Source organism: Phalacrocorax carbo, chromosome 15 (assembly GCF_963921805.1).
Source record: "Phalacrocorax carbo chromosome 15, bPhaCar2.1, whole genome shotgun sequence".
In the NCBI taxonomy this organism is placed as follows: Eukaryota; Metazoa; Chordata; class Aves; order Suliformes; family Phalacrocoracidae; genus Phalacrocorax; species Phalacrocorax carbo.
Window position 1 is genome coordinate 8,794,320 of NC_087527.1, and position 12,889 is coordinate 8,807,208.

General features: G+C 41.5%; 1 protein-coding gene across 1 annotated transcript in view; it reads left to right on the top strand.

The window, feature by feature from the left end:
* NAA25 (N-alpha-acetyltransferase 25, NatB auxiliary subunit) overlaps positions 1 to 12,889 on the top strand; it is a 32,548-nt gene that overhangs the window by 14,927 nt on the left and 4,732 nt on the right. Inside the window, exons 12-23 of the mRNA XM_064466021.1 lie at positions 942 to 1,149; positions 1,726 to 1,812; positions 2,856 to 3,036; positions 3,680 to 3,779; positions 8,204 to 8,355; positions 8,648 to 8,773; positions 9,090 to 9,333; positions 9,556 to 9,679; positions 10,044 to 10,109; positions 10,580 to 10,677; positions 10,894 to 11,004; positions 11,423 to 11,569. Of these exons, the coding sequence (XP_064322091.1) occupies positions 942 to 1,149; positions 1,726 to 1,812; positions 2,856 to 3,036; positions 3,680 to 3,779; positions 8,204 to 8,355; positions 8,648 to 8,773; positions 9,090 to 9,333; positions 9,556 to 9,679; positions 10,044 to 10,109; positions 10,580 to 10,677; positions 10,894 to 11,004; positions 11,423 to 11,569 (1,644 nt within the window). The remainder of the gene's footprint in view (positions 1 to 941; positions 1,150 to 1,725; positions 1,813 to 2,855; positions 3,037 to 3,679; positions 3,780 to 8,203; positions 8,356 to 8,647; positions 8,774 to 9,089; positions 9,334 to 9,555; positions 9,680 to 10,043; positions 10,110 to 10,579; positions 10,678 to 10,893; positions 11,005 to 11,422; positions 11,570 to 12,889) is intronic.

Sequence of the window (12,889 nt, forward strand, 5' to 3'; positions counted from 1 at the left end):
TTCAGTAGCTGAGAATGTGGTGATCTTGTTGGGCCACTAGACACATGAGATTTCCAGAAATAATCGTTGTGACATCAATCTTGACTTCCTAGAGGCATAAATTGGAGTATGCAGCCTAGTGATTCGGTTGACCTTGCCCTGCTTGGCAAAATCTCAAACTGAAAAGATTTGTCAACACAGTGTTCATCAAAGTCTATGGGAAAACTGTGCGCATGGTGCTGTGTGTTCCTCCGATCTCACTGTCATGCTTTTTGCCTGGGGTGTGCATTTGATGTAGTTCTTGTGTTTCAAGACAAAATGTATTAAAGCTGAATTAGTTGGCTTTAACTCAGTTTTAAGTTTGTAAACACTACTGGATTTTAGGGCAACAAAAGACTACTGTCCAGCCCTAACTGTATGTTGTGAGGAGTCTGCTGTCTCCTATTAAATTTGTAAACAGTGAGTGGCTGCTTTTCTTACAACTTAATCCAAAAAATAAGTCATTAATCAAAGATGATGACCTCACTGATTACAGTGCATTACTTCAGAGTTGAGAGAAAATGTAATAGCTAGTACAAAACCACTATTTCCTGGAAGTGTGTTGTGAAGCCTTTCAGAAACTAATTATTTTAACTGCATATGTTATTACTCTGAGTGTTAACAGGTGCTTGAACTCCCTTGTGTGTCAATGTATTGGAAACTTGCCTGTGATTTATTTTTTTCCTCCATTTGAAACTTAGTAAAAGCTATTGAGTGCAACTGGAACCGAGTGCTTATCACCTTTCAAAAAAAGGTCAATATTTTTTTTAAACCAGCTCTTCAAGCACTGATTTCAGTGTGACATCAGGGTTGATACTGACATTTCCATCTTGCTTTCTTTGCTTGATTTGAGGGAGGAAATGATGCTTCCCATCCATGCAGTCCCAGTTGTCCTGCAGAATTTAACAGTGTTTCTCTTTCAGTTCATCAGTCAATTGCTGGAAGTAACCCCTCTGTCGGCAACAGCAGAGAATGAAATCGCACTGCCAGCCGATACCAAAGCCCTGCAGCAACACTTGTGTGTGGTGCAGCTCTCAAGATTGCTCGGCATCTATCACGCCATGGATAAGAAGCAAAAGCTGACTGCTGTCCGAGAGTTGATGTTAAGATACCGCCATGGATTGGAGTTCGGTGAGAAAAATCTTGAACCTAATGTTGCAGTTCACTTGCAGCTTTTTATGAGCAAAAGTTCAGAGGTTTTTCAGGGGGATGGAACAAACACTGATGGCACCTATCGTGCTGCTAGAAAATACTTTGCTTTCCCCTTATGATTATATCCTTGGGTGTACCTGAATTATTTGTTTCCTTTTAATTGTTTTCTTTTCAGTTGTTTATCTTAAAGGTAAATGAGACATTCCTGGGTAGTTCGTACATTTATATCTTTGAAAAATTGCCTGTTCTTCTAAGCAAAGACAGGCTTTATCACTGGTGTACATAGGACAAATATATGGGCAAGAATATAAATTGGTGAATCTTCCAGTTTTAGGAGACTCTTTTCTACTTCTAGCAGATGTCAGAATATGAAGTGGGCCAGAGTCCACTCATGTGATGAACGAATGCAGCATGTATACAGTTGTTTCAGTTTTTAAGACAACTCTGGATTTTATAAATTAAGCTGTGGTTATCGTCTGCCAGATGGCTGTGTCATTTGATAATGCTGACAGCACTGTTAGTAGTTCAAGAGTAACTCTTTTTTTTTCTTTTTAGGGAAATCTTGTTTGAAAACTGAATTGCAGTTTTCAGATTATTACTGCCTGCTTGCAGTTCACCTGCTGCTTGATCTGTGGCTAGAAGGTATGTTCCTAAAATTGTGTCTTGCCTAATAGTGCCCTGGATGGATGTGACCAGGAGCCTGTGTCCCTGTGGCCAGCGTATACCTGGCATGGCTTGTTAGGCCCATAGCTTTCCAGGTTTTGGGTTTTTTCCTCAATATGTCCCTCTGTTCAGTTGCTGTTTAATATGAACCTCACTGACGTCTAAAGGGATTTAATTTTTCTTATTAATTCCTGTAAGTCCTGGCAGAGTTTTGCTGATGACTCTTGCAGCTCAATGCTGGCTGTCTTCAGAAGCTTGTTCCAAGTTTCTCATGTAGGGAAAGTTTTCTCTCCCTTTGCACGAGTTCTGCTGACAATTCCCTCCTGATACCAGAGGTATTTTTGAGAGTATTTATCTCCCTCCCTGACATACTTTGTCTTTTGGATCCTCTGCTTCTAGACCTTCTGCTGAGATCTGTGCCCTGTCTTTAGTATTTCTGTACACCACATCTGCTCTGCCTGTTAGTCTCCTAATCCCACAGTCAGTCGCCAATGGTGGCTGTTGTATTCCTGCCCTTCAGTGTAGCCAGCAGTTATGCATTTGTCTTTCCCAAGGAAGATTTAGTCTTTAACGTGAGTAAACCCGTCATGAGGTTCCTGGCAGGTCACTGGTGGAGTGTGGGCTCTTGATTTCCTGGCTCTGTGCATCTCTCTTGTATAACGCTTGGGAGTGCTCTGTACGTATGAGCTAGAAATCCTGAACAGTCCAGGACTCATCAGGGAAGGTCACTTCTGCAGCATGCCCATGTGTGAGTGCCTTGCTCTGTACAAATGTGAGCTAGATGCTCCCTGTGAGGAATTATTCGTCAACCTTTCCCTCAGAGAGCAGCTGTAATGCTGGGGTGGGTGTTACGTTTTAAGGGCAGCATCGTGGCTGATGAATGCCACCTTCACGTTTAAATGCATGGGACCATTTTGAGAGGTGTGTAACTTGAGGAAGGAAGCTTCGATGCCAGAATGAGCTGTGCTGTCAGTGCTCAGTTCTTCTCTCTGATCATGCCTGTCCGTGTGTTTTGTCACCAGGTGAAGAGGCAGCTGTGTGGCAGTGCCTAACTCTCTTAGAAGAAGGGTTATCTCACAGTCCTTCTAATGCTCAGTTTAAATTGCTGCTCGTTCGAATCTACTGCAGGCTTGGTGCATTTGAACCTGTCGCAGAGCTCTATTCCAGCCTTGACGCAAAACACATACAGCACGACACCATCGGGTGGGTAGTATATACTGAGAATAATTGGTGATGGTGACCCTCCAGTAACCAGTCCTGAGATCTTCAGTTTCTTTTGCTACTGAAAGTTAGCAGATTATCAGATTTTTCATACTGCATTGTGTAGAAGTGTTTTGGAATTACCAGAGGCACATCTGCTGAAGTATACCCCCCTTCTCGTGGAGTATCTTTCCTGTGTGATTTAGATCAGTTTGGGATTTTTTAAGCACTAACTAAAGGGAATTTGAAAGAAATTTGTGAAACGTGTCTGGTGCCAGTCATAGCACGGTGTTCTGGCTTGTGTCATTGCTCAGCAAAGCTTGGGAGCACTAGTTAGACATAACAAATGGCTGTGCCTTGGTTATTGTGTTTGTGGGTATCTAATTAAGTAAAGCTCTTGCACATTTAGCAAGGTGGATGGAGGAACTCCAAGCCCCCACATACTGTTGTTTTTTTTTAAAAAAAATTCCCTCCACTACTGTTAAAAGCTTAAATTTTAATATGAATGTTGTGATTGCCATCTGTTAAATCTCCAGACTTTTCATTAAAGCTGGATGGTCCTGCAGTTTGTGCAGACCTGTGTTTGAAATTCAGGTTTCCCCAGGGTTGCATGCTGATATTTGACTTGTGCTGTGTTGTGTTGCAGCTATCTTCTGACGCGCTACGCAGAATCACTGGGCCATTACGCTGCTGCATCCCAATCCTGCAATTTTGCACTCAGGTTTTTCCACTCCAACCAAAAAGATGTAAGTTGAAAGAAACCTCTTGTCATGTAACAGAGCAGTTATGTCAGGATGCCTTACAGAAATCTGTGTCCTATATAAGGGCTGACAGAAATGTAGTGGTTGATAACAGAGAGGAATAATACGTGCAAGTTTGTGGTTTTAGTAAAGGTTGCCTCAGCCTGTGTTTCTCATTACAAGAATTTGTAACTTACTGTTATGGGGTTTTGCTTTAGTTTTCTATTTATAAAAGACAGTTTTAATACTCCTCAAAAAAGGTATGATTACTTCTAAATGAATGGATTGTAATTTTGTGCAAGAATTTTTAAGTGAAATGTCATGTCGCAAATAAGTCCTGGTGTCATATAACTTCTAGTGTTTTTGGGAAGTCATACAGCAGCCAGGGATGTTGGGTCAAGATGGTGGAGACATACTTGTGAATCCTTTATATGACAGTCACTGAAGCAGCGTGTCTTAGTGATGGCTGTCCTAGGCACACAGGGATGGTGGGGAATGCACACCACTTTAAAAGGTACGGGAAGCGCAAGGAACAAGCGGGAGGATTTCAGAGGGGAAAAACTGAGTCTCAGAGTGTCTGCTTCACTGAATGCAGAGCAGAGCCCCATGACTAACTGCATTATTTTGAAGTGATAGGATCAAATTGCAAAACCTGGTCTAATGGGAACTACCTCTTTTACTCAGTTCACACCAAAAAGTGGTGTGAATGAAGAGAAAGTGTCTTGAATTAGCATCTTGGGACTGGGATGGAGGAGGTAGTATGGGGAGAGTAGCTGCATTCCTCCAAAGAGATCAGGTGCTTTGTAAAATACACGCCATGGCGTCTAGCGTGCTTGTAGCTTGCTGGTGAGTAAGTGTGCTTGTCAGTAATCTTACTTGGAAAGTACTCTCTGTACATTCTGATACATTCATAAGGAAGGCATCAATTCTGTTTCAGAATTCCCATGGAATCCCTGAAAAATGGGTTAGGTAGGAGAACGGTGGAACAACATGTTCTTGAAGTTTTGGTGGAAATATATTGGGCAAATAGGACCAGAAATAGTCCAGAATTGTGGTAGGGAGGTGTATGCATGTCAGTCCATCTCCCTAAAACTTGCAAGGCAGTCCCATTCTCAGGAGTGGGAATATTCCTGTATATTTATGTTTTACAGTTTGATCACTGTTGAGAGGTAGGTGAAGAAAATGATTTTTACTTTACATCATAAGAAACGAAGGTGCGATCCAGTTGTAACTTTTCCAGTCAGCTGCTGTCTCCAAAGGCACTGCAGTCATACAACTTGCTGTCCCACCACCCCAGAAATAGACTAAAAACACAGGGCTTGTCTGTACTGGATAGTAAAGATGCTCACACAGTAACCCCTCAGAAGAGTACCCTTGCTCTGTTGGCAGCCCAGGCTATTCCTGCGTACAAGATACAAGTTGCCATTTACCAGTGCCTGGAAGATGCTGAGTTACTGTGGCCTGAGTCTGACACAGAAATTTCACTGTAGGGACCGGGATGCACAGAGGAGCGTGTAGATTGTACGATGGGAACTTCCCTCATCTGCGTCCCATGCTTGCTCATTGTTTAAGCACTGATTCTACTTGCTAAGAGTCTTTGGGCTCCTGGGTGCAATGTTTTATGCTGGAGTGAAGCCCTCAATCCAGACAACTTTCTCCTACGTGTCTGTTGTTGGTAGTGGCGGCTTTTTTTGTCCTTTTGGGGTTTTTTTTTTGGTGTATGAGGAGGAAGAGTAACTTGTTCAGTCTTGTTTGAAAGTCACTTGGTGAATGTTACTGCAAGGCATACCTGGAACCAACTGTCTGAATAAAACACATGACTGCTGGGTGCCAGGTGAAAAAAGTGAACCGAAAACACTACTGGGTGTCATTTGTCTGCTCGGGAGCACTGCATCGTAAAGCATCAAGAAATTGTCTTTCCTGGGAAAACAACCTGAAGTAACTTCAGGTGTGGTTGCCTTGGAAGAAGGCTATTCCCTTTGGCATGAATGATAATGGTGCTTGCAACAGAGAAGAGCTGATTGTCTCCAGTAGCTCAACATCTATGTGCAGACGAAGACAGCGACATTCCGAGTGCTGTTGCCAGGAAAATGCTACTCAACTTGTGTTCCAGAAATCCTGAAAGGCAGCGCCTGAATGGTTCAACCTGCCTTACTACCACATCTTAAAACGTTGAAATTGCAGGGGGGGTGAAAGTGATGCAATCAGCAATATGTATAACTCCTCATTCTACAAGATAAGGATGTGACTCTGGAACCTACTCGCATCATGTCTCATCTTGGAGACAGAGTATTGCGACCAAAGGACCGTGAGCCATTGTTGATCTTGGTTAGCCAAATCTCTCATGTGTTCTGGACACTTGGAGTGGTTATCACCTTAAGATCCTCTTATTTGGGAAATGCATTAAAAGCTGTACTAATTTGCGAATAGCAAGTGGTGTCCTTTAGGCCAACTGTAAGGTGCAAATTGCAGGAGGTGAAGGCTCAATTCGGGGTACTGTTCACCTAGGATGATGGCATGACAAGAGTGGAGACAAAAAAAACAAGACATGTCCAAAGTATCACAAGGTCAGAATCTGCTACCAGTTTCTCTTCTGTGGTTCTGCTGGGGTTGCCCCTTCATACTCAGGGTCCTGATATCAGCTTCCCATTCGAGTCCCGTAACAGCATCTAACTGCAATGTTAAAGGAGGACTATCGTCTAAAAGTTACCTTTTTACATGATCTCAGATACTGCCTGCTCCTCTCGAGGCTGATGTTTAAGATAGGTGGAATGTCTGCTACAGCATAGAGAATGTGTTGTGTAGGACTCTGCCTAGAACAGGAAGCATGGGATATAAACGAAGTGGTCTGGCATAAAAATATAGCTACTAGTTCAAATTGTTTGCTTTGGATGAATATGTTTTCCTTCTGGCTCGCTGAACTTAACAGCCTGAAGTGAATCCTGTTTAAGAGTAGGTCCCATGAGTAACAGCCATCTAGGATGCTGTGCAGTCCTGATGTAATATTTCTGCTCTGGGAGAGGATGCCAAGGACAGGGAGGAGAATAGAAGGCAGTATTGCTATATTTGGCCAAAACTAAAAAGGCAACTTTATCTTTATCAAGATAGTCCCCCTTTAAATATGCAGAATCACAAGTAATCTCTCTAATTTTCTTGTGTCCGTCCGTCTTTAATTTCTCCAGATACTGCAGGCAAACAGAACACCAACGTATCCTATGGGGATTTAAAAACCACGTCGATGCAGTTGAATTAGCGCCCATAGCGCAATCCCGCAGCCTGACAATGAACTCTGCAAGGCTGTTTATCAGAGGGTATGTTGTTGAATATTTGGCATTTTTTTCATACAGTGCGAATAACCAAATTTCTTAGGAAAAAAAGGCAGAGCTACCTAGAGGACATTTCTTATTTTAAAGGGGAGAAAAAAAAAAAGTGGCTTTTGTCTGTCTGTACCAGGTTCTAGTCTCTCAGAGCCTTCCAGACAGGTTGTCTGTTGGTACCATAAAAAAGTTGAGTTAACCAGGGGCCTCTTTGGTGCCTCTCATCTCCAGTGCATTTCATAATCTTGTTCAGAAGGAAATACTTGATTTGCCAGAATTTCTCACTTGTGGAGTAATTCTGGTGTAAAAAATACAGCCATCTGTCTTGACTGGGAGCATAAATTGTTCACTCTGACTCTACCATTAGAAATTTTCATTTAAATTCGGTGCTTGTTTTGGGGCTCCTTCATCATATAAATCTCCTTCTGGAGATTACTTGGACCAATGTGAAATATTAGTTGCGTGCCTGGTATTGCTGCATTTCATCAGAGGGGAAGCAAACTATCCCATCGACCCTGACAGTTTCCTTTGGTGTTTAGATTGTATTGTAATGTGTATACACTGCGTGGTATTATCTTGTGATGCTGTATTCAAAAATCTAATAAAAAAAGAGAAATAAAAAAATGTGTGAGTAATTTTTTTAATCTATGTTGTGGTAATATGTGATGCACATCCAAGTCAATTCCAGAAAATCTGGGACATATTTATTTTTCCTGACAGTACTTCTCACAATGAAACAATGATTTTAATAATGCATCTCAAAAAAAAAAAAAAAGCAAGCCTTCCAAAATCATCTCTCCCTGGTTTTAAGTGTTTTTCAGTCTCAGTGGCGACAGCAGCGTGATATTTCTTAGTGTTGGCTTGGTTATTCAATCACACACTGCCCAGTTGGAGCATCTGGGGACTCTCAAATTAAAGTAGCAAAACTGCTGGGGTGACTTGGACGAGCAAGAGTGGAAGCTTCTCCCAGGGCTTGAGTATCTGCCAGATTCTGTACCTCTGGGTTAATGAAAACCACAGAAATGCAATTTCTTGGCAATGACCTTGTTAAACTCTGGTTGTTCTGAATTTATGGAAGTAACTAATACAGAGATGGTGTGTGTTTTCTTCCAGACCTCAGAATATATAATTCAGGCCTACAAGTATGGAGCATTTGAGAAGATCCCAGAATTCATTGCATTCAGAAATAGGCTGAACTCTTCCCTTCATTTTGCGCAAGTTCGCACAGAACGGATGTTTTTAGACCTCTTACTTGAAGCAAATATGTAAGTGCAGCACCTTGCATGTGAAAAAAACTGGAGTTTGGTGCATAGGCAGAACGCTGACCATGTGAGACCTTAGCGAGTTGCACTTGCAGCTCTTTGGCAAAAACCTGCGAGCTGCTTCTCTCTGCTGCTAATACACTTTCCCCATCAGCATCCTGGTCAGTACCACATATGTGTAACATTTCTGACATCAGAAGAGTTGAACAGTAGAGAGAATGTGGTTTGTTAGTGAGCTTTTCTCTGTTTCTGATGATCAAATGTTTGATTTCATGTTGCTTATTCTTACGTACAGATCAACCAGTTTAGAAGAAAGTATAAAGTCCATGAGTCTGAGCCCAGAGGAGGATGACATTCCATGGAAAGATTTACGTGACAACAGAGACCTGACAGTCTTGTTTAACTGGGATCCAAAAGACAGGTGAGTAGAAATATCCTTAACTGTAGAGTCACACGTTTTTCCTTACAGCACACAAGGTGAAGAAAACCCTTTCAGGGCAACTGCCATATTTAAATATTCTCTAGGCTGGCTAACTGCAAACTTAACAAGCATCATTCATCACTTCTAGCAGTGCTGCCTTTTTACATATTAATACAGTTTTCTGAATTTCTGACCACTCCTTCTTCTTCATACACTTTGATATTCAGTACTTTGGGTAGGCTTCTGTACCTGAGTGAAGCTTGCTACTTTGCAAAATCGAAGCATTTGCCTGAAAACATTTGGTGCCTTTCTCTAGGGACATTTCTGAAGAACATAGGAAACACTCACTGGAGGAAGAAACCATGTGGTTGAGAATCCGGTCTTTAACTTTAAGGCTAGTAAGCGGACTCCCAACTCTTAGTCACACTATTCAACCAAAGAACTCTGAAAAGACTGCAGAGAACGGCGTCTCATCCAAGATTGATACAATTCGATCCCTGCTTCAGCAGCTGGAAGCGGCAGTGGATTCAGGGAAGAAGTTTCTAGAACAAAAAATTCAGGTACCCGTTAAGGAAAAAGCTATCCCCAAATATTAAATGAACGTGAATGCAAGCAGAGAAACTGAATGCATCTTGTAACGTCCAGCAGGCTGCAGAATGCACTTAACTGACCCTGAGTTTGTAGTGTATGAATCTGACTGAGAGATGTGCCAGAGACAAACACTGTGTTCTGGATAAGGAAAAGCTGCAACACCTTTATCTTTTTCTTTGCTTCTTGCCTAGTATCCTGTCCTTGGCCCTCCTCCTACCCGAATGGCTGGCTTCTTCAGTAATGGCAGCTGTCAATGCCAGACTAGCTTGTTTTATCTTGTTAGTGATATTTATGAACTAGATACCAATGGCTTAGGTAAGTGTTCGAGGGGCAGGGAGGGGTTTAACCAGATTGTCATGATGTGTGGTGGGAGGAAGTGAGATGTGTCTCCATTTAGTTTGAAAACTGCTAGGCGTTGGCTGATGTGGACCCAAACTGTTACTTGGGTGTTAATTTTTTGAATGACACTAAGTAATCTGGGAGATCACGCCTTAATTTAATGTTTTATGCGAGGCTTCATTTTCGTACAGTGTATGTTGATGTAATAGTGCATCCGCTTTGAAAGCAGTTGTGTTTGCTTTTGACTGCTAACACTAAATTACATTTAAACGCCTCTTAGTTTTATGGAAGCAGAAAATACACAAACTTACAGCTTAAAACTACTTTTTTTTTCTTTCAGAAGATTCAGCAGAAATCCAGGAGAGGATAGGGAATAGTTTCAAGTCTTTAGTAGAACGACTAACAGGTAAATGGTAACTCAAGAACAAACGCTGGTAGCTTCCTGGTGCTCTGAGGATGTGCTGCAGTCATGGGGAAGTGTGTTACTGTGTCTGCAGACCCCTCCGAAAGACACTTGAGAGCAAGGCAGAGATTCCCCTTGGCTTGTCTGGTCATGAAGCTGTTGCATGCCACAGAATGTCATTATGTCCTATCGTTTCACTACCTTGCAGCCTAATCTTAGCAACTGTTGTCTCCCTGGTACTTGGTCTAGGTGTGCTAATAAATGGAGTGGAGGTACTGTGTGTAATGAAATACAATTCAGAGGAAACATCAGAGCTGGACCTTGAGAGGCTTTAGCCAAATTTATCATTAGCTGTTTAGCGGTCAGTCCTCCGACAGCTTTGCACACTGCACTGAGATACATACTGTACAGAAAATACGCCTTTAAGTTGATCTACGTGTCCTGAATAAGGCTTTTCTTTTTTTTCTTTTCAGATTTGTTCAATAAATGTAAAGGTGATTTGATTGAAGTCAGAGATGGCACCTTGAAAACTCATCCAAACCTGTTAGAAAACCTAGTCTTCTTTGTTGAGGTATTTTTTCTTTAGAAACTAAAACTTTTGGAGTACTTTAGGGTAGAATTGTTGGGAGTAAAACACAGTGAAAGTTCTTTGATCTCAGTCACTCATGAAAGCAGAGGTTTTTGTTGCATATTCTAACTACTCTGAGTCTTACCAGTAGGAACACTGCAAGGAGTTTAGAAGCCTCATGTAAATGCAACTTGTGACATACCTGTACCTTTTTTCCAGACTATCTCCATTGCCCTGTGGGTATCAAGTTACTGTGACGGTGTCCTCCGACCTTTTAAATCCAACCTGCAAAAAAAGAAGAAGAAAAAAAAAGAAAGCAGTGTAGCTATGGTAGACAATATTCCTTTCTTTTCTTCCCCCACCCTGACTCCAACAGCATATTTATACTGAAAGAAAAATCAGGATAGATGCCATGTTAAACTGGTTTTCATAAACTTGGTCTTGTAGAGGCTGACGTAGGTTAGAGATTACTCAGTACTAATTTTTAAAACTCCTTTTCTATGTAAAATCAAATAGTGACATGCCACATCGCTGACATCACGTGACAGCTTGTTTATAGGAAAAACAGCCTTTTCTGCCTTGTCTGCACTACAGTAAACTGATTAACTGGTAGTAGTTATCTGGGTAGGTAGGTGATAGCTTAGCATTGCGGGGGGGGAGGAATAGAATGGTAAAAGTTAAGTGAGTTGTCATAGAATAGTCATTTGAATAGGCATTAACATGTTCATAAATGTATTTGTTTTTATAGCCACCTGTATTTACACATTTTCTGGATTATGTTACTGAACTACAGACATTAACTTCCAATGTAATAGATCACATCAAAGGGCTTGAAATAATTCTGACTGCACTAAAACTTGAAGAGCTGTCCCTCAAAGACACTCTGCTTCTACAGGTAAGAACTTGCATCGTTATTTGTGTGCTGTGTGCATTTGTGGCTGACACCTGTATGTACGTGCCTGTGGGATGACTTTTTTGAAAGCTTCATTTCCCAAATATGTTTTACTGGAAGGGGAAAAAAAAAGGAAAGCAAACAAAAAACCCACCTGTTATGATTGACTTAATTGCTCTTAACCAGAGGTTAGGGACCAGACTGCTAGAAAGCTTAGTTTTAGAGTGGCGAGTTAAATTTTTTTTATAGTGATGGTGACTTTGCCTCATCTGATCAGCTTTATTAGCTCACTGCACAAAATAGTCTCAAAAAATGAGATCTAAAAACAGAAGTTTGAAAATACTTTCATTTTGTGTGGTATGTTAGTGAAGAAAAAGTTAAGATTTTAATGTTCTTTTATTGTCTGTTATATGACTTACTCTATTACATGGATTTTAGCATGCCATAATGGGTGCAAAATAGTTACTCCAGGAAACATTTGAGATTCACCTACTGCTGATTAGTCGCTTCCCTGGAAACAAGTACCTGATCTTTAAAGAAAACCAAGTGACAGCTCCCCGCCCCTCCCACCCCCAGCTATATATGGAAAACCAAAGGCAGGAGTAATAGGCACTGCACATGCCAAACCTCATGCCAAATTTAGACATGGGAAGCATGGGCCTAATGAGGAAGCTTGGCTTTTTAAGCCATGGCAATCAGATAAGAAACTTTATGATAGACAAGTAGACAAGTTAATGTTACTGTTGAAAGGGATCTTCTAACAGTTCAGTACTTACTATGAATGTAGTTATTTAAAACAGTGGTTGGGATCCTGAAAACAGCGTCAAGAGTCCAGCTAAAAAGCCTAGAGGTGACTGAAAGCATAGAATTGGAATTTCTGTTACAGGGCTCTTGAAACGCAGGTGGAGATAAAAGATGCAAGGTAGCAAAGTGGTGGAATGGGCATCATCTTCTGATACACAGGGGAGAGGGGCTGGGGGAGCGGTGAGTCGTGCTCCTTGTCAAAGAAGGGTGGCAGATTCCAGGAGAAGGGTTTGAGAGGGATGTCGTCCCCTCACCAGAATTAGTTTGGGGGGTGGGAGAGACTTGATTTGAGAAAGCACAAGCAGAAGTTGTGTTACACAGGACCCCCACAAATTCAGTTAGGAATCAGCACTTAAGACAAAAACAGGTCTCTAATATATTTATCTAAAAAGGGAAGTTTGGCCTATGGGACACTGGCATTTATGTTTGTCTAAATGGGAGATCTGAAGGTTCTTGAGCTGGGGCGATTTAAAAGCTGCACCCATGTATTCCAGAATTGCACTTTTGTCCACCTAAGCT